General features: G+C 48.4%; 1 protein-coding gene across 8 annotated transcripts in view; it reads right to left on the bottom strand.

The window, feature by feature from the left end:
- Positions 1-22245, bottom strand: part of KDM2B (lysine demethylase 2B) — a 118105-nt gene that overhangs the window by 84690 nt on the left and 11170 nt on the right. For all 8 annotated transcript variants that reach the window (XM_023647189.2, XM_070220233.1, XM_023647191.2 and 5 more), the window contains 2 exons: positions 7362-7540; positions 7037-7143 (listed from right to left, as the gene is read on the bottom strand). In XM_023647189.2, coding sequence (XP_023502957.1) covers positions 7037-7143; positions 7362-7540 — 286 coding nt within the window. The remainder of the gene's footprint in view (positions 1-7036; positions 7144-7361; positions 7541-22245) is intronic.

The following is a 22245-nucleotide window of genomic DNA, read 5'->3' on the forward strand; positions in this document are numbered from 1 at the left end:
ATCAGAAGTCCCACCCTCCAGGGCATGCTCACCAGGGCCACCGCCCTCCTCCCATCCTGTCCCCACACCCTTCCCCCAAACCACCGGGGGCAGGAGATGGTGGTATCCACTCTGCAGGGGCAGAAATCAAGCTTCTCCATTCTTTGACCAGACCCCATCCACAGGGGCTCCCCACCAATATTAATTAGTAGGTTCCAATTATTAAGTGCTAATAATAATACCTGTTTTGTTTCACCCTTAAACAACCCTATAATCCCCACCTTAGGGGAGCAAACACTGAAGCCATGTCAAGGTGGTCAAGGCCCTGGGCCAGGGTGTTGCTTCCTGGAGTCATTTACGGGATGGCCCACCCATCAGTACCTCCCCGGTGGCCTGCTGTGAGGTCAGACTGTGAACTCTTGGGAACTAGTTGAGTTTTTCACCATATGTATGTTTTCCCTATTTAAAAGAAAAAAATAGTAATTACAAGCAATATCCCCCAGTAGGATTTGAGCACCAGTCATTGAGTGGGTGTCCCTGACCAAGGGCTTTGACACACACAAAACAGAGGTGGAGTTAAATGAGCTAAGAGAGAAGGCCCTGACAGCTAGACCAGACTGTCCACATGGGAGAATTATTATTACTTTTTTTAGTCACAAATGCCTCAGCTCCTTCATGGCAGGGATGACATCAGATTCATCAGTGTAAGTGTAGCCCCCAGCAACGGCCCTATAACTATTCTAATCAGCTGTGTGACACTGGACTAAATCTTCCCCTTCTGGAACTCAGCATCCCCATTTGTTGAACTAGTCAGGGGTCTCTAACTGGTGGCCCTCATGGGTCAAACCAGGCCCTAGATGTGCTTTGTTTGGCCAGCACTGTTTTAAAAAAAGGCCTGCCTCTTCAGTCATCCACAGGCCACATCAGCCCCTTCTGTCTTACACTCAACTGCTACACCCATTACCTGAACTGAGCCACTGTGCACTTCAGTTTCCTTGTCTGTAAATTTGGGTACTAACTGCTTCCAGTACTGAGATGTGTGCGTAAATGTCTGACACAGCGCCTGCGTCCATCTATGGCAGCACAGAAAAGCCTGACTTTCTTTGTTCCTCTTTGAAAGGCAGAGAGGTAGAGAGGAAAAGCCAGGAATCCAGAAGCTTGGGGCCTGGTGCATGGACCACAGCTTCCCCGTTGTGTGACACTGGCAGCCTCTCTAGGTCAGTTTCCCTGCCTGATATATTACACTGGGATGACCATGTAAGATGCCAGCAAACATGGTTGATGAGAGTTAAAGGGTGAAATGTGAGTTGTAGAGATAAAAGCCCAGGGGCCGGCCGGGTGGCACAGTGGTTAAGTTCGCACGTTCCGCTTCTTGGCGGCCCAGGATTTGCTGGTTTGGATCCCGGGTGCAGACATGGCACCGCTTGGCACGCCATGCTGTGGTAGGCGTCCCACATATAAAGTAGAGGAAGATGGGCACGGATCTTGGCTCTGGGCCAGCCTTCCTCAGCAAAAAGAGGAGGACTGGCAGTAGTTAGCTAAGAGCTAATCTTCCTCAAAAAAAAAAAAAAAAAAGAGAGAGATAAAAGCCCAGTGCAAATGGGAGGGGAGGTAGCTTGAAAAGCAGAGGATGCCAGGATGCCAATGGTGGCTGGAGCCCTTGTGTCCACTCCGGGCCAAACAGACAAACATCTTGTCCGAACCACATTTCACATCCACTAGAGGCTCCATCCTCCTTACAGCGTGGGAAGGAAGCAGGGCAGGGATGACAGGATCCCCAGTTGGTGGAAGGGAAAACTGAATCTCTAAGAAACGAAAGACTTGCCATGGCCACCACAGAGTGGCAGAGGCAGCTCGTGAAATATGCTCATCCCAGTGCCTGTTGCCATCCTCTCTGTGTTTCAGATTTGCACCCCAAAATTTTCCCACCACCCCCAGAAAGTACATGGGGAGAAAAATGCAGTCAACTCTCAAATATTTGGGAACAAAATATAGGCTTTATGTGGGGTCCCCTTTTTGTGGAGCTTTTGAGCTCTTTCACTGCTTGTCAGTCCACAGCATATCTCCACTAAGCTGCAACCTTCATTTCTGCAAGTCCTGTGTGCTACAGGAGCAGGTGAGGAGGGAACTGACTTGCTAATTTCCTTCTGGAATGTGTTATAAGATCTAATGGTCCTAAGTGAAAAAGCTGTGCCCAAGTCACAGACCTAGGAGATTGTGGAGGCTTCAAAACATGTCCACAAAGTCTTTGAGACTCCGCCCTTCCAGAAGCAGAACTAAATTCCCCTCCCCTTGAGTGTGGGCTAGACTCAGTGGCTCACTTCTAATTAACAGAATATGGCAAAAGTAAACAGTGCGTGACTTCCAATCTTAGGTCCTGTGGCTTCCTCCTTGCCCTCTCTTAAACCACATGCCTGGGGGGACCAGCTGCCATGTCATGAGGACACTCAAGCAGCCCAATGGAGAGGACCATGCGATGAGGAATTGAGGCCTCCTGCCAACAGCCACATGAGTGCGCCATTTTGGAAGTGAATCCTCCAGTCCTAACCAAGTCTTCAGATGACTGCAGCCCAGGCCTAAGTCTCGATACAAGCTCTGGTTCTGAACCAGAACCACCCAGCTAAGCCACTCCCAGATTCCTGATCTACAGAAACTTTGAGGTAATGCTTGTTGTTTTAACCCACTAAGACTTCTGGGATTTTTTTTGGTGAGGAAGATTGGCCCTGAGCTAACATCTGTGCCAATCTTCCTCTGTTTTGTATGTGGGATACCACCACAGCATGGCTTGATGAGCAGCGTGCAGGTCTGCACCCGGGATCCAAACCCACAAACCCCAGGCCACCAAAGCAGAGCAGGCGAACTTAACCACTACGCCACCAGGCCGATCCCAAGACTTTTTTTTTCAACTGTGAAGTTTTAGGGTAATCTGTTATGCAGCAATAAACAAGTGATACAGAGATACCCGCAAATAATTGTTACTGTTTATATGATTATAAGGAATTTTCCAAGACAAATAATTCTCTACAGCCAAAATATTTCTGCAGGTGGGGATGGAGGGGATGGCAATGGCAGAAATGCACGATGCAGCTGATATTAGTTCAGCCCACCCTGTCATCCCCTTTTCCCTTACTCCTGCTTTATGGTTCTTCGCAACACTCATCACCTCCTAAATTATATTATTCACCGTTTCCCTGTCTCTTCTCCCCACCAGAACATAAGCTCCATGAGAATGGAGACTTTGCTTTATTCACCGCAGTCTACCAACGACTAGAATGGTGTCTTGCACTTAACAGGCACTCAGTAAATGCAGCAACAGGTAACTAACACACGAACATACTCCTTACAAGTCTTTTGTCTCCCACAAAATTGCAACTACTCCCTCGACAACTGTCATTACCCCTTGTATTAAGTATCTCGACCAAACCCATTAAAATTCCAAATCCCCTCACCATGATGGAACAGCATAAATCCTGGAGCCGGGAGAAGGCGGTAATGGGTTTGTAACACTTCTCTCTTCCCTCCTGCAAACCCTCAGTTCAGGTAGCCTGTCAGCTGTCTCCACTCTCCAGGCACCTCCAGCATAAAAGCTCTGTGATTTCTAGAAACAGTGTCATTTTAATTAAATTCCACGGAACCATTCTGTGGTCCCGGAGGGCTTCATCATCGTGGGATTTTTACCTTGCTTATGAACTGAAATCAGCATTCTTTTCAGCCGAACAAATGGACTATTTTCAAGGTGACAGTTTCCTTCCTAACAAGGTTCAAATCCTCTAACAAGTTCCCACGGCCACTGACGGGGTCTGCAAATCTATTTGCCACACAATCTAACCAATATGTTGAAGACATGCGGTCCTAGAAAATTGTGTGTGAGCCTTTTTTTGGTGATTAGATAGGATTCTCAATGTATTAACAGAGCTTACTATTTAGAGGAATCTTTCAATAAAGTGAAGAATATACTGAATATCTCAGGGAGGCAAGACAGACATAAATTAATTGAAATCTGTGTCAGCCAGTGCTGTCTGTTCTACCTTCCCTGATACATGTCCAATTTGTCCTCTCCTCTCCCCTGCCCCATCGTTCGCCCGCATCTAGACGATGCACTCTTGCTCTTCATATCACTCAACTCCATCTCCTTCAATCCACGTAACAGCAGGAGAACTTGCAGAATACAAATCTGAACACATCCCTCTCTGCTTAAAGTCTCAGAGAGCTTTCCGACTGCTCTTAGGAGAAATACAGACCCACTCACCACGGCACATCAGGCCCTGTTCAGCCTGGCCCCGCCCCCATCCTGCACCCACTGCCCCTCCCGCGCTCTGCTCCAGCCCCCCTGGCCTTCCTGTCCCAGGACCCCCTGCCTCCCTCTCTCTGCCCCTCCCCGCCATCCCCGGCTCTCTGCACACAGCCAGGAAAGCTCTTCCCAGGCCTCTTCACCTAAGAGAGCCCTCTCCCCTACAGACCCCAGCTCGGACACCTGCCTTGCCCTCCTCGAAAGGTGAATCCCCTGCTACACGCTCTCATAGTATGGTGGGTCCCCGCCTTGTGGCCTCATCACAGCTGCAAATTTCCATTTGTTTCTCTGATTATTGGATTAATGTCTGTCTCCCAGATAAACTGTGAGCCCCACAAGGGCAGGGAGTTCATCTGGTTTTCTCCCTGCTATATTCTCAGAACTAATCAAATGTTCAATACATATGCTGAATGAATGAATCAATCAATGAGAGCCATGATCTGCCTAAAACTAACCTGAGTGCCACACTCTTTCCCCGAGGTCCACCCTTGATTTCCTCAAGACCCTTTGCAATTCCCAACCTTCGGCCCTCCCCACCAGCCTCCCATCTCCTCTGTCTTTTTTTTTTTTTTAAGGAAGATTAGCCCTGAGCTAACTACTGCCATTCCTCCTCTTTTTGCTGAGGAAGACTGGTCCTGAGCTAACATCCATGCCCATCTTCCTCTACTTTATATGTGGGACGCCTACCACAGCATGGCGTGCCATGTCAGCACCCGGGATCTGAACCGGCAAACTCCGGGCCGCCAAGAAGCAGAACGTGCGAACTTAACCACTGCACCACTGGGCCGGCCCCCTCCTCTGTCTTTTAAAGCCCAGGTTGAACATCCCCTCTGAAAGGACTTCCCAATGCCACCAGCCAAAAAGGATTCCTCTTCTCCCCATCGCCCTCCCGGGAACCTGTGTCCCTCTGCGTGGATGAGGTCTGCCCCTTATCCCTGTGTTACATGGCATGTTCCCCAAAGGGTAGGGGCTTTTAGTCTCATCCTTTTACTTTCCCATCCCAGGGGTTCGATACATTTTGCTGTGATCGAATCGGAATGGAATGGAATTGAAAACCCTCCTACCCTCCTCACCTGGAGCCCAGTCTTTGCTTTGATGCAGCCCTGATCGAAGGGGTGCACAGAGCTTCAGCTCTGAGGGGAGGAAAAATGCCTGAGAAATGATTAAAGAAAGAGAGAGAGCTTGAAAGCAAAATCTTGAGAAGCCCAGGGCCAGCGTGCTGGCCTCCCTCACAAAGCCTGGCACGCAGTCCGCATTCAATATGCACTGAATGAAGAGCTGCGTGAATGAAAAGTTCACAGCCTGTAAGCTCCTGGGGGCACTCCTGGCAGCAGCGCGGAGCAGAGGGATGCTAATGGATTCCCAGGCGCCAAAGCCAACTCTTCTAGGAAGCCCAGAGCAACAGTCCTGCCTGGGACAGCGGGTGTCTCCTTCCCGTTTTGGAGATGGAAACAGAGGGCCTGAGATGGTAGGGGCCCCAACGTGACTTCCTCCTCCCCAGGGTTCGTCCCTGAAGTCCTAGGACATGAGGGGCTTGTTGGTGCCTCTGCTCGTGTTAAACAATCAGTCTGGGGCCGGCCCGGTGGTGCAGCGGTTAAGTTCACACGTTCCGGTCCTCGGCGGCCCGGGGTTCGCCGGTTCGGATCCCGGGTGTGGACATGGTGCTGCTTGGCATGCCGTGCTGTGGTAGGCGTCCTCCCACATACAAAGTAGAGGAAGATGGGCACGATGTTAGCTCAGGGCCAGTCTTCCTCAGCAAAAAGAGGAGGACTGGCAGTAGTTAGCTCAGGGCTAATCTTCCTCAAAAAAAAAAAAAAAAACAATTGGTCTCAGGACTTGCTGGTCACATCCCATGTAGCGATTTCCCTGCAATTAGATGTGGCCACTTTCCCAGCCCCACGCCAACCTCCCACTTAAAGGGCACCGTCTAAGGAACATCTGGCGAGTAAGTGCCCTGAGGCTTTCTTTGGGAAAGGTTCTTCTGGATCAGAGGCCCCGGATCTCAAAAGCCAGAAGCAGAGGCTGGCCCTGTGGCATGGTGGTTAAGCTCAGTACACTTCACTTCAGCAGCCCAGGTTCGTGGGTTTGGATCCCAGGCATGGACCTACACCGCTCATCAGCCATGCTGGGTGGTGACCCACATACAAAGTGGAGGAAGACTGGCATAGCTCAGGGCTAATCTTCCTCAAGCAAAAAAAGAGGAAGATTGGCAACAGATGTTAGCTCAGGGAGAATCTTCCTCAGCAAAAAAAAAAAAGAAGAAGAAGAAGAAGAACACCAGACCTCTCCCCATCCCTCAACAGAAACAAAGTGTCCATGGTGGGTGGGTCCCACTGAAAACGCCCATGCCCAAGGCATGCTGTCATTTAGAGAGAGCAAACAAATGTTGACAAGAACACACAGGCACTCAGAGAGACAGTTCCATTACTCTCCCTCCTCTTCAGATCACAACCCTCCAGGGAGAGCCGGCAGGAAGGTCAAAGGACCATCTAGATGAAGATTCCAGACCCAGAGCAGAATACAGAGACCCTGCATTCCAGGGAAGCAAGATCCCAACCTGCCCACACCAGGGACCCCCACCCCCTACATGCCAGCAGCACCCCTGTGGGGCTGTGGCCTCGGCCTGGGCTCATTCCTTCAGCTCTGGAGAAGACTGGCTGCAAAGTGATGCTCAAGCCTTCATGGACAGCCAGAGACCCCTTTTCAGGCCCCCCAAGGCTGTGAGTCACCGCCTCCCAGCTCCCGCCGCCAGCCAGGCAGTCTTACTTCTTCACTTTCGGGTACTTCATCTCTGCAATGGCATTCGTGGCTTCTGTCTGCTTCTCCTTCAAGTGCTGGGGCCACATGTTGTCCACCCAGTCCACCAGGTCCACCTGAAAGTCAGACCACCGTCAGAACTTCCTGTCTCTGGGTACTCTTAAGCTGGGCCGTCTCACCAATTCAACCGCTTCCTCCTGCTCCCAACAACCCTCCCACCCTCCCCCAGGGCTGGCACAGGCTGGCCTTGAACCTGTGTAGCAGCAAGAGAGGCAGGGCAAGGAGAGGAGGAGGTGGAAGGTGTCAGGGGAAGGCACCGCGGCCAGGGGCCTACCACAGTCGGACGCTTGACCAAGTGCTCCAGCTTGGTGTGGCTGAACTCGAGGCTGATGACGTTGTACAGCTTGTCCCGCTGAGCCTCGGGCGTCTCATAGTACCGCACAAACTGGGACATGCTCATCTCCGTGCCCTTCTGGGTGTTCACATCCATCACGTCCACCAGCCGCCGGCTACCTGGGGGCAGAATGCACACGCTGGTGGCTCCTGCCGGCTTGGGGTCCAGATCCCACTTGGGAGCCTCCAAACAAAACCTCCTCCTCCTCTAGGGTTTCCCATACGCCTCAGCCCTACACCACATCTGCTCAATTACCTCATCTTGCTGCTTTTCTTACTGAACCTCTCTCCAATCCGTCTGCTTCCCTGCAACACCACGGCCTCCACTCAAGTCCAGTCCACCATTACTACTCTACCAGGTGGCCTCAAGAGCTTCCTAAGGGGTCTCCAACTATCCCCTCCTACCCATCCTCCACACTGCTTTCTAAAACAGAGACCATATACAGACACTCCTCTCTCTGCTTAAAACCTTCCATGGCTCCCCACTGCCTACCGAAGAATCCCTTAGCACGGTATCAAGGCCTTTCTGCTTATTCATAGCACCAGGACAGTGCTTATCTCTGTAGATAACTAGTTGTTTAGTAATCTCCCTCCCTAGTCTGTGAGGCCAGGAAAGTTACTTGACTTCTCTGAACTTCCTTGTCTTCATCTTGCTGTCTCTTCTGATAGGCTAGTTGGGAGGATTAAATCAGACGAAGTACTCCAGATGCAGTGGCACAGTGTCTGGTACACAAATGAATGGGTCCCCCGTCATTCCTGAGCACTAATTGCAATTCCCTGAATATTGTGTTTCTTTGTCCACTTTGCTGTCTTTCTTCCCTACTACTCTGTAGTCATCGTGAGAGCAGGAGTCTTGTCTGTCTTGCTCAATATTCTATCCCAAGTACATGGAACAAAGCCTGGCACATAGTGGGAGGTCAGCAAACACTCATGGAACAAACAAAAGATGAATGTTGGCTGCCCTGTACAGCACGTGACACGTGACTTCTCATACGCAGGCCCGCCAAAGCACAGAGGATGAGGGCCCTTCTCAGCAAAGGCCCGACTTTCATCCCAGCAGCAGGCTGCGTGCCTCTCACGGCTTCCCAGAGAGCGGGGAACAGCTCTGGACCAGAGACAGGAACCTCCAGTGCTAGCCCTGGGGCCACCGCTGATTAAACCCTGGAGGAAATCATGACCCTTCACGGCCTCTGCTCCTCATCTCTAAAATGGAAACAATAATGGCTCCAGAACTCCAGCCAAGGTGCGAGAACCACCAAAGCTAAGTGGAAGTACTCGGAAAGGGGAGAAGGCAGACACAAAGCAGATTGCCAAATCCGTGGTGATTGATGAGGAAAGCTGGCACCTCCTGTCTGTTAGGACTCAAAATAAGCATCATGACTGCAACGAGACGCCCACCATCTGGTAAGGAAAGATCCCAATTCCTCATTAGCTCAGTGACAAATACACAGTCCATGGAGACTCAGAAACGTGGAAACCAGGGGGAAAAAAAGCAAAGAAAAGAATAGGGAGCAGGGGATCACCTTGTTCAAAGCTACCCAGCAGCAAAGACTAAACTAAGAACAGTCAGCAGACGACAGCCCAAGGGCCAAAGCCAGTCCACCGCCCGTTTTTACATGGCCTTAAATGGCCTACATACGACCTAAGAAAGGTTTTCACATTTTTAAGTGGTGGGGGGGGACATCAAAAGAAGAAGAATATCTTGTGATGTGAAAATTCTATGAAACTCAAATTTCCAGTTCATACATAGTTTTACTAGCACACAGCCCCACTCAGTTCACATATCACCTCTGGCTCCTTCCACGCCCCCACTGCTGAGCTGAGGAGTTCACAGAGACTGAATGGCCGGCAGAACGTGCAAAACCTACTTTCTGCACCTCCACGGAGAAAGGCCGGCGACCCTTAAACCGGCACAAATCTTCATGGAACTCACACACTGATGTGAGCCATATTCCCATCTGGTTCGTCGCTACACACTCAGCTCTGTGCACAGAGCCTGCCCCACAACAGGCCCCATAAAAGGCCCACGGTCAATATTTGTTGAATAAATACACAGTGCTTTTCACATAGTAGGAAGCGAAGGATAAAAGTAATCCCCTAAGCGCGCAGGACAACTTGGGTGTTACTATCTTTTGGGTTCAATATCTAATCTTCACAACCACTCCAGAAGCTGGGTAGGACTGTCCCCACCTTACAGATGAGGAAACCAAGGTCGAGAGATGATGTGAGTGGCTCAGGGGCCCCAGAGCATACTCTTTCTACCCATGAGAACAGTTAACACTGAGCGCTCGAGCACAGGCAAGCTCTCCACCCAGGTTATCTTCATTGTGTTGACAATTCTGGGAGGTAGAACGTCGACCGCAGCATACACAGTCGATGGATGAGAAACTGAGGCTTGGACAACGAACTTGCCCCTAAATGCCCAGTTAGTGAGCAGAAGAGCTGGGATTTGAAGCCAATTCCATCTAATACCGAAGCCCAGGCTCATATCCCCTCTCCTATCCCCGACCCCTGCCCTGAATCTTGATCATGTGCCAAGGTTGAAAAATGATCCCGGCCTTCAGTGGCTGGCTCCGAACCCAGTGGTGGATCCTGGGAAGCCTCAGGGTCATGGGAGAACAGCTTTGTTTTTGAGTCAGGAGTGCAGATCCACCAGGGGGCATCCCTGAACTTTGCTGGAAATTCTGGCCGTGTTCTAGGCAAGTGCTGGCTCCTTCCTTACCAGGGCTCCTGGAACAGGTGGGCTCTGCTCAGCTTTTCTGGAATGCCCACCTGGCAGAGGCCCTGCTGTTAGAGTGGGGGAGGTGGGAGGAGAACAGGCACCCAAGCCCTCCTCACTCTCCGCCTGCATCCTGCCTCCCTCTGCCTCTCTTCCCTAACCTCGCTTCCGGCACGTCTGCGAAGCCCCCTGTTGGGCAGGTAGGAGATGGGATAACGGACTCGAAAATCACAGTCAGCACAGAAGGCCCAGGGCTGCGCCGCCCCTGTCAGCACTATGCAGTGGTTAAGCTAAGATTTCATGGGTTCAAACCTCAGCTGAGCCTCAGGCCCCAGTTTCTCTGAGTATCAGTTTCCCCATCTGTAACAGGAGGACAAAAAAGGTAGCCAGCCAATGGGGTTGTCCTGAAACTTATGAGATAATGCACATAAAACACTTCCAGAGGGGCTGGCCCTGTGGCTGAGTGGTTAAGTGCGAGTGCTCCGCTTCTGCGACCCAGGGCAAGTTCGAATCCTGGGTGTGGACATGGCACTGCTCATTGGGCCAAGTTGAGGCGGTGTCCCACATGCCACAGCTAGAAGGACCTACAACTAGAATATACAACTATGTATTGGGGGTTTGGGGGAGAAAAAGCAGAAAAAAAAAGATTGGCAACAGTTGTTAGCTCAGGTGCCAATCTTTAAAAAAAAAAACAACCCTTCCAAGAAGTGCCTACAGGTAGGTGGTGTTACCCAATCAGCCAATTTCATCTATAATTATAGGTGGAGAGAGGGAGGCGGTGGAAAGTCAGAGCCAGTGAAATCTCTGCCAGCCAGTCCAGTGGACTGACGGCTTAAGATCCTAAAACGTAGTCAGGACAGCTAATGGGTGAGGGGTTTTTATGGGTAGTGATAAAAATGTTTAAAAACTGACTGTGGTGATGGTTGCACAACTCCAGGAACAGACAAAAAAAACACTGAATTGTATACTTTTTTTTTTTAGAGATTTTATTTTTCCTTTTTTCTCCCAAAGCCCCAGTACATAGTTGTGTATTTTTAGTTGTGGGTCCTTCTAGAAAGTTGTGGCATGTGGGATGCTGCCTCAGCATGGCTTGATGAGTGGTGCCATGTCCGTGCCCAGGAACCGAACCGGCGAAACCCTGGGCCGCTGAAGTGGAGCTCCTGAACTTAACCACTCAGCCATGGGGCCGGCCCCTGAATTGTATACTTTATTTATTTTTTTTTTTTGAGGAAGATTAGCCCTGAGCTAACATCTACTGCCAATGCTCCTCTTTTTGCTGAGGAAGACTGGCCCTGAGCTAACATCCATGCCCATCTTCCTCTACTTTATATGTGGGACACCTACCACAGCATAGCTCGCCAAGCAGTGCTGTGTCCACACCCGGGATCCGAACTGGCGAACCCCGGGCCGCCAAAGCAGAACCTGAGAACTTAACCACTGCGCCACCGGGCCGGCCCCTAAATTGTATACTTTAAATGGGTGAATTATATGGTATGTGAAGTATATCTCAATAAAGCTATTTTAAAAAAAACAAACCTCAAGCTCTAAATGACCAAGAAAGTTGGGTTTTTCTAAACGCATTTTTTTCTGAGGGCCAGCCCAGTGGCCGAGTGGTTAAGTTCGTGCTCTCTGCTTCAGCCGCCCAGGGCTTCGCTGGTTCGGATCCTGGGTGCAGACATGGCACCGCTCATCAGGCCACGCTGAGGCAGCATCCCACATGCCACAACTAGAAGGACCCACAACTAAGAATATACAACTATATACCAGGGGGCTTTGGGGAAAAAAAGGAAAAATAAAATCTTTTAAAAAAAGTATTTTTTTCTTTCAAACGTCTTAAAAATCATGTAAGTTATTCAGCCAAAAGGAATAAGAACTGACACCTGCTATAACATGGAGGCACCTCAAAACATGATGCTCAGTGAAAGAAGCCAGACACAAATGGGCAGATACTGCATGATGTCATTTATATGCAACGTCCACAACAGGTAAATCCATAGAGATGAAAAGTAGCGAGTGGTTGCCAGGGGCTGGGCGGAGGGGAAATGGGAGTGACCACTGATGGGTACGAGTTTCCTTTCAGGGTGATGAAAATGTTCCAGAACTAGAGTGAGGTGATGGTTGTACAACCTCGTGAACTAGCAGAAGCGACGGTTGCACAACATTGCGAATGCCCTAAATGCCATCGAATTGTTCACTTTAAAATCGTTTATGTTGTTACGTGAATTTCACTTCAATCATTATTTTTTTAAAAAAGCAACGGAAGACATTATTTTAAATCTCATCTACTTCCTCCACTCTGCTGGAACAAGAACTTCATTTCTTCCACTTCTCGCTCTCTTCTTTTACCTGTTTCTTGCGTGTGAGTCTCCTCTCCTCACAGCTCAGGCACTTGGGCCACAGACTCTTTCAGCCCAAGTATGGGTGGCCCCCCAAAAAGAGTTATCTTCCTAGAACCTAGGAATAGGATCTTATTGGGAAAAAGTGTCTTTGCAGAGGTAATTAAGGTAAGGATCTTGAGACGAGATCATCCTGGACTTAGGGTGGGCCCTAAATCCAATGACAAGTGTCCTTAAAAGAAGGTAACGTGGGGCTAGCCCAGTGGTGCAGCGGTTAAGTTCACACGTTCCGCTTCGGCAGCCAGGGGTTCACTGGTTCGGATCCCAGGTGTGGACATGGCACCTCTCGGCAAACCATGCTGTGGTAGGCATCCCACATATAAAGTAGAGGAAGATGGGCACGGGTGTTAGCTCAGGGCCAATATTCCTCAGCAAAAAGAGGAGGATTGGCAATAGTTAGCTCAGGGCTAATCTTCCTCAAAAAAAAAAAAGAAGGTTACGTGTAGACAGAGGCAGAGATGCAGAGATTGCAGTGATGCGTCTACTGGCCAAGGAATACCAAAAGCTGGAGGAGGCAAGGAAGGATTCTCCCTCAGGGCCTCCAGAAGGAACTGATGCTGCCAACAGCTTGATTACGGATTTCTGACCTCTGAAACTGAGACTAAATTTCTGTGGCTTTAAGCCACGTAGTTTGTGATACTCCATTATGGCCACCCCAGGAAACAATACAAGACAATGGTCACCCTGGAGGTGGGAGGGTCACACTGGAGCTTCTAAGGAATTGCAATACTTCCTAACCTGGGTGGCAGGTGTTCATTTTATAATCTTTTTGTTTGTTTGTTTTTTGTCTTTTGGGTTTTTTTTTTAGGAAGATTAGTCCTGAGCTAACATCTGCTGCCAATCATCCTCTTTTTGCTGAAGAAGATTGGCTCTGAGCTAACATCTACACCCATCTTCCTCTATTTTATATGTGGGATACCTGCCACAACATGGCTTGATAAGTGATGCATAGGTCCTTGCCTGGGACCCAAACTGGCATGCCCCAGGCCACAGAAGCAGAGCGCACGAACCTAACCACTATGCCACCAGACAAGCCCCTATAATCTTTCTTTAAACTTCTTGGCACATATAATATATTTCACATACATCCCCCCCAAAAAAGATGGATCCAAGGACTCATGTTTCAGATTCCAGTCTTCACAGCATAAGATCTTTAGGCCAGCTATCCCAGTGTTCTCATCTGAAACCTGGAACTAAAACCACCTATCTCAAAAAAAAGCTATGAAAAAAAAATTTAACTAAAATTTTTTTAAAACATTCAGACAGTTAATTCTGGAGGCAAATGAAAGACCTTTAATTAAGGGCACCAAATGTGCCCCACCTCTCAGCGTAGAGAAGTTAAAGATCTGTATACAAGCCACAGCTTCCCCTCCTTGCCCATCTCAAACAAGACTGGATAAGCCCCTTCTCTTTCAGAACAACTCTGACTCACCAACCTGATTCTCAACTTGCACAACAGAACTAATGGGCAATAAGCATACAATTCTGACGACCCCAAAATGGCAGGTCATCATCTCAATGTTATTCTATAAAGTTGGTATCATGTTTGATGCCAACTTATATACAACCCAAATCAAAGAAGACGATAATTAAAAGATTTCCCAAAAAAATGGCAAATCTAATTCTAAAAAGTCTTCTTAAAGGAGTATATTTATCCATTTTTATTAGCATATATGACAGACATATGTGATACACATATAATGCATGTAACAAATGTGTATATAAATATATCATATAAGCAAGCATTAATATAGATATGTATATAATATATATATGTACATTTAGAAAAGCTCTTTAGGGGCCAGCCCCACGGCCAAGTGGTTAAGTTCGCGCGCTCCACTGCAGCAGCCCAGGGTTTCGCCGGTTCGGATCCTGGGCACAGACATGGCGCTGTTCATGAAGCCATACTGAGGCGGCGTCCCACATGCCACAACTAGAAGGACCCACAACTAAAAATACACAACTACGTATCAGGGGGCTTTGGGGAGAAAAAAGAAAAACAAAATCTTTAAAAAAAAAAAAAGAAAAGAAAAGCTCTTTAAAAGAAATTAGATGTCATCTATTCAGTTATTCATGGTTAGTACACAGCAGTGTAAAAATCACTGATATTTTTAAGACACATAACACCTTCCTTGCAGGACATATATATAGGCACATGTAATTGTGATTAAAATTTGGGCACAAGTGTGTTTTCAAACACGTATATACCTTGTATATATCAAGATACTTGCCTTTGTAAGACAGCTGATGCAACACTTGTAAGCTCACTTAATCCCATGTGTGTATATACACACACACACACATATATCTCCCACTCACTTGTATAAATATATTGATCTATAAATTATCATTTTCTTTTTTTTTTTTAAAGATTGTCACCTGAGCTAACAACTGTGGCCAGTCTTTTTTTTTTTTTTCTGCTTTATCCCCCCAAATCCCCCCTGGTACATGGTTGTATATCCTAGTTGCAGGTCCTTCCACTTGTGGCATACGGGACACCGCCTCAACGTGGCCTGACGAGCGGTGCCATGTCCGCGCCCAGGATCCGAACCAGCGAAACCCTGGGCCGCCGCAGCGGAGAGCGCGAACTTAACCACTTGGCCACTGGGCCGGCCCCCTATAAATTATCATTTTCATTCTTAGTCCAAATGTAGACAAAATAAAAAGCATCTGAGATTCATTATCATTTGGTAAATGCAAGAATAAATGACAAATCATGTTTTGTGAAAAAGAGACACAGCTTTAAAATAATTTAGTTTAACAGTATCATTTAGTTACTAGGATGTAGTAATTTGCAAAATTATACCTTAACACTCTGAAAATGTTATTTACTTCGCATATGTCAAGGTATTAAAAAAAATAAAACTAGTATGGGGAAAAATTTCAATAGTAATTTTTAAAATAGGTAAGTAAAAATTTAAAATTAAATTTAAAAAAAACGTTGTGGGGGGCTGGCCCTGTGGCCGAGTGGTTAAGTTCGCGTGCTCCACTGCAGTGGCCCAGGGTTTCGCAGGTTCGGATCCGGGCGTGGACATGGCACCGCTCATCAGGCTGTGTTGAGGCAACGTCCCACATGCCACAACTAGAAGGAGCTGCAACTAAGATATACAACTATGTACCAGGGGGATTTGGGGAGATAAAGCAGAAAAAAAAAAAAGTTGTGGGATTAACCGAGATGACCCCTATAAAATGCTGGAGACACAGAAAGCATGACCTAAGTTGGCTCTCTCCTCACCCGGCCTGATCCCAGTCCCCTCTATCCTGCTAACAGACTTTAGTACCCACTTGTCTCGAGGGCTGTTGTAGGTTGAATTGTGTTCCCCAAAAACATATGTTCAAGTCTTAACCCCTGATACCTGTGAATGTGACCTTATTCGGAAATAGGGTCTTTGCAGATGAGATCAAGCTAAAAACAAGGTCAGATTGGATTAGGGTGGGCCCTTAGCCAAGGACTGGTGTCCTTATAAAACAAGAGAAATTTGGACAGAAACACCAGAGGGAACACATCCGTGTAGAGACGGAAGCAAAGACTGGAGCGCTGCATCTACAAGCCAAGGAACGCCAAGGAAGCCAGCAACCGGCAGAAGCTGCAAGAGGCAAGGCAGGATCCTCTCTAGAGCCTTCAGAGAGAGCTCGGCCCTGCCAACACCTGGAGTTCAGACTTTCGGCCTCCAGAACCGTGAGAGAATAAACTACTGTGGTTTTAAGCCTCTCGGTTTGTGGTACTTTGTTATAGCAGCCTGAGGAAAAAACACAAGGGCCAACGAGAGAATTACTGGGTGAACCTAGATACATGGCTCCATAAATGTCAGATCTGAAGCAGGGAAGGCCCCTGGCCTCCCCCACGGCGCTAGTACAAGCTGTCACAGGACAGACACTCTGTATAAATAACCTGGGTAATTTGCCTAGTGGCTTCACAAAGAGAAAATGTCATCCTCGATGACATCATATCATTTCATCCTAAATACTAGATTTCTTTGTCTACTTGTTTCTTGTCTTTCTCCCCTACTACTCCGTAAATGCTGCAAGGGCAGGAGACTTGTCTGTCTTGCCCACTATTCTATCCTGAGTATCTAGAATGGAGGGCCTGGCACATAGCGGGATCTCAGTAAATACTTGTGGAATGAATAAACAAATGTTGGATGCTATTCACTTTTATGTCCTGTGCAGCAGGTGACATGTGACTTCACATACAAATGACAGTTAACCTGAAGAAATGACCGGGAGGTGGTTATGTGTAAGCTCCCCACCAAGGAAGATGATTCCCCCAACCCGGAAAATATCTGGAAGTCCTGAGCAGTCAGGAACCCCAGCCCTGGGACAACCGTCACTGATCGCAGAAGGAAAGGTCTATTTTCACTTTTTTGAGCACTAACCAGACTTCCAGCCCCCGCCCTCCATCACAATGCCCAGGGCTCCCTATGCACCCTCACTTCCCTCTGCTCTTAGTCAGTTGCAGGTCCCCAGCTGACCCCACCTCAGACTGCTCCGCCCACAGATGAAAAGGGAAGTCAGGACTCGGGTGGTTAGAGCAGTGAGGAGCAGCTGGAGCCGATGTGGGGGAGGGGAGCATGCAGGGAAGAGGCCCAAGGGTGGGAGAGGCCGAGTGGCTGTATTAGGAGCGGAAGGCTAGGGCACTTAGTTCTAAGAATAGCTTATTTGGTGTGCAGGGAGCTCTATCCAGCTCCCCAGGTGTCCTGGAAGCCACAGTCTGTGGGAGGGGTGGGAGTGAGAGTGGAGGGAGGTGGAAGAGAAGTCAGGTCTCCTAGGTGCCTGGGCTCCATAAACCCCCAGGGAAACACAAATGTACCAGTAACCAGAAAACTCAGTCCTGCTGGGTTCTGGCCCCCAGGTGACAGTGAGAAATGCATAAACAATAGCATACTGCCTAGGGAGGCAGAAGGACACTGGTAGAAGTGACCACTGTGGCTTAGGAGTCTAGCCCATCCGAGATAAGGACCAGCTCTAAACCAAACAGCAGATGAGGGGAATTTTCTCTCCATAGATGTAACCCAGTCACTAAACGACAAAGGAATGACAGAATTAGACCATCACCACTTTGCAACCCTTAATAAACTAACGGAGCTAGACATCAAAGATCAACGGTTGCTAACATCAGAGAGAGAGATGCTCTGACATTACGTGCCTTCTGACAGAAACACAGAACACCATCTACGAAGTTAGTCTTGCCAGAAAAAATGAATGAACAAATGAATGAATGTGTGCATTTTTGTGTCTTGAGAGAGACCCTAATTCTGATCAAGTGTCTACATCCAACTAGCAATTTACAGGAACTACAGAGGACAGAGGAAGAAATTAAACTACTCCCAGGAAATGCCATTGGCAAAATCCAGAAAATGGAAAACTCTACAGATCAAACAACCCAAATCTTCAGATTGGAGGGAAATGGAGGGAGAAGCCAGAGATTGTAAGAGACTTAAAAGGCATCTCAGCCAGTCCCAACACAAGGACCATATTTACATTCTGATTCATATGACTGTCAAAAAAAAAAAGAAAGAATGTAATATTTATGATATACATGAAACAACTGGAAATTTGAAGAATGAATTGAGTATTTACTAATTTTAAGGAATTATAGTCTTTAAAAAATAAAGTATGATAATGCTACTGTAATTATGTTTTTAAAAATCCCTTCCCAGGGCCAGCCCCGTGGCATAGTGGTTGAGTTACGAGCACGCTGCTTCAGCAGCCCAGGGTTTGCAGGTTCGGATCCCAGGCACAGACCTACTCCACTCGTCAGCCATGCTGTGGCCACAACCCACATACAAAGTGGAGGGAGAGTGGCACAGATGGTAGCTCAGGGTGAATCTTCCTCAGCAAAAAAAAGCAAAATCCCTTCTCATTTGGAACTATATACTGAAAACTTTGTGAATAAAATGGTATGATGTCTGGATATGCTTCAAATATTGCGGGAGAGGAAGAAGCGGATGGGGCATGGAAGGGGCCAGACCACAGATTGATGGGTGTTGGGGCTGGGTGAGGAGTGCATGGGAGTTCATTATACTTTGTCTACTCTTGTTACTTTTTAAAATTCTCTCCAATAAAAAGTATTTTCATAAATCCCAGCCCTGTTACTAGCTAAGTCGCTTCAGGGGACTCATCTACCCTTTCGAGACTTAGAGAGTCCTTATTTGTAAAGGGGGCCCATTAATGTAAGAGAGCCTAACATGGTATCTGCCACATGGTAGGGTCTGCAACACATTTAGCCACAAGCCACTGAGCAGGTCTGAGGCTTGGACAGAAGCATGAGGTTCTAAATACAAACTAAGGTGCTGTCGCAATCAGACAGAAAGGGAAAGGGAACTCCTTCTTCCCGTATGTGGACTTCTCAGGCACCTCGATTTTAACCCTGAAACCACAGCCCCCCTCTGGGCTCTATTCTTCTCACTTGAAGAACCACACTGGAGGCACGGGTGCCCGACTGGTTCCTCAGTCAGCGATGACCCACAGGAGGCCAGAGAATGAGCAGTGGGGGCCCGAAGGGCCGCCGGGACACTGCCAAGAGCCATGGACTGAGCTCGAGTCCCGGCCACCCTGACTGACCCTGCTCTAGACTTGAGCTACCTCGTGTGGAAAGACAGGAAGAAGCTGACCTTTATACTTTTTATCGTTGCCACAGAACTCTTTCATCAAACAGAGGCTTTGACAAGAGCCAAATGCATAAATAAAAACAAGCAGCTCAGGCTGAAGGGGGAAGGGGGGCGCTCAGAATTCAGACCCGGATTCCTGGGATTTCCTTTCGAAAACCACTGCGTTAGGTCAGTTGTAGGTCCTCTTTCAGGGTCGACACACTGATTTTCAGCCTAGTTCTTAAATACTCAGATCAGACCCCCTAAACGTGAACTAGAGGGAAGCAGAAGGAGGAAGAGACCGAGAGGCTCGCCTGAGGGTCACTGGGGACACTTGGGGTCTGCCAGTCCCTTTCCGTTTGAGCTGGGAGATTAAGAATCGGTGCTCCATCTTCTCAGGTTCCCAGTCTGATCTGCTACTGGTGGCCAAGGGGAGCGGGGCACAAGTGGCCAGTCTCCAAGCAGGAAGCTCAGCACCAGAGGAGGCAGGTGCCCCACGGGACAGAAGGGACAGATCAGCGCTAAGAATGGAATGTGGCCTTCCAAGCTTTGGGGAGCAGCCACACCTGGAGCAGGTGACAGAACAAGCTGCTCCTTGGAACCTGCCAGGGATCTACAGCACTGGAACTCTCGGGCTCTTGAAGTCACTGGGTTACAGGAGAAATCTTCCACATGGGAGCGGTGCCGGGCGTTCCCAACTAGGCCGTCAGCTCAACCCTCCTCCCCTCCTCGCTCCCCTCCCTCCTCCCCTCCCTCCAGTCTCATTGGTTCTCTGGGCTCACAGGCTACGCACATCCAACAAATTCCAGCAGCAGAAATTAATCCACGGCCCCATGGCCCTTGCTTTGAAGGCTCCATCAGTCAGCTCCAAGAGCCATGGGCTCCAGCCAGGAGGAGGCCACTGAAAGTCACCTTGAAGGCTACTAGAAAGCACACATGGCCACTGACCCCAAACTGCCCCTGAGCCTGCTCTCCAGAGAGTGCACACAACTGCCCCCTCATCATCACTCTGGAGCCTTGTCTATCATCCTCAAGTTTCGGGACTGGTTTATTATTCTGCTCCTTGGGAGTAGCTCCTCATCCACCTCACAGAGACAGTGTTTCTCAGTGAGAGTGTTGGCCACGGTTCAAATCCCGCCCCGCTATTTCCTAGCAGTGAGGCCTCGGGTCTGTCCCCGAACCTCTCCAGGACTCAGTTTCCTCATCTGTAAAGTTGAGCTAATAGGACCCGCCTAGTGAATTATTGAAAGCACTTTGTAAACTTAGAAGCAGGGGTCCTATTGAGGCCACGGACTCAAAGTGGAGGTGCAAGGTGTAGCAAAGAGAGGGCCCAGGGCTGAGAGTCACTGCACGACTTGGACCCAATCTCTTCCAAGATCTGGGCCTCGGTTTCCTCACTGCGAAATAAGAAGATGCTTGCAAGGGTCCCCAGGTTTTCCTTGAACACGAATATCTTCTGGCTTCTCACCTTGGCACCTTAACAACTCTTGCCAGGACAGATCCAGGGTCCTCTGCACCCTGGGCTCATGACCCTGACCCTCATGGAGAGATGGGCATAAGATACAAACCCAGACTCACAAATCAGGGCTAAACTCAATCAGACAAGAAAATCCAAAAAGACACCCAAGCCAACATCAACAAAGCTTTCTGATTAGGAGATGCCGAGAGCCAGCCCCAGTTCCGTGCAGAAGTTGGGAGAATGGCTCTACGGTCGGACGGATACAGGCATAAATCTCAGCTCTTTCACGCACTAGCTATTGGACTGTGGACAAGTCACTGAGCCTCAGTTTTAACATCTATAAAACGGGGATAGTGATAAATAGGGCTTTATGTGGATCACATGAAATAATATAGATGAGGTCCCTGGCTTATAATAAGATCTCAGTAAACAGCAGCTAATGCTATTATTTCTATTCTAAGGAGCTCCCCCACGGGAGAACGATTCCTATTAGGCAAACAATGGGAAGAAGCAAGTATAGTCCCCTAGGCCCCAGCACTATCAAGATTTTTATTTCAGAGCACTAGCTTTCCAGGAAAAGAGAAACAGAACAAATCACAGAGGTGGGTGTTCATCTTGAAGAGAAGACACACCTGAGAACATAACAGAACCCCTCTGAAACCCTCCTCGCTTGGGGGCTCATGATCGTCAGCTCTCCTGACTTCAGGCACCTTCCCCTCCATGCATTTCCATCTGTCCTGCCAGGTGGCTGCCCCCGCGCCTGTCCAACTGGACTTCTCTTCTGAGCTCAAATTCAACGTGGCCGGAACTGAACTCATCTACCGCCCCTCCCCCGACAGGTCTACTTTTCCCCTGGGGTTCTGTTACAAGCATCATCTCCCAATCGCTGAAATTCAAACCTATATTTGAATCTGATGTGCTGTCTACTAGCAAGTCACCTCTCTCCAGGCCTCAGTTTTTCCCACCTGTGAAATGGGAAAGCAAGACTAGAAGAGTTCTAAGAACTCTTCCAGAGTTTAAAATTTTAAAAGCCTATGATTTTAAATCAACTTTAAAAAAGGTCTAGGGACAAGTCAGCCATCTTTGATTTCTAAGGAGTGAGAATTTAAGTCTTCTCCCTAAACACGGCCCGTCAAGGGCAGGGCCCACGTTTTATGAGTCTCCTCAGCCCCAGCACCTCGCACAGAGCCAGACACAACCCAACACCCAGTAAACGTGTGAATGAAGAATGAACAGAGGATGGTCAGGGCTCGGGTTCAGGTTTGGGTTCAGGTGAGGATTAGGGTTAGGGTTAGGGTAGAAAGGCATAAAGCTAAAGCTTTGGAGACACCCGGAGCTGGCTTCAGGTCCTGGCTCCACTGCCCACTAGCTGTATGGCTTTTTCCCTCTGACCCTCAGATCCCTCATCTGGAAAAGTGAACAATAACAATTTATATGATTATTGGTGAGGACAAAATGATAAACACACAGTAAAACACAGGTAATTATTACTATAATTGGATGAATAAACGAATACTGAATGAGGTGATTTGTCCTGAGGATTTTTCAAGAAAAGGGACAAAGAAAGTATCCGTTGGTTTGGGTATCCTCATTAGAGAGAAATACAACGAAGAGATCATGTGTAAGACCCCACAGCCATGGGCCATCCCAACCCTCAGCAA

The sequence above is a fragment of the Equus caballus genome, chromosome 8, assembly GCF_041296265.1.
Source record: "Equus caballus isolate H_3958 breed thoroughbred chromosome 8, TB-T2T, whole genome shotgun sequence".
Classification (NCBI taxonomy): Eukaryota; Metazoa; Chordata; class Mammalia; order Perissodactyla; family Equidae; genus Equus; species Equus caballus.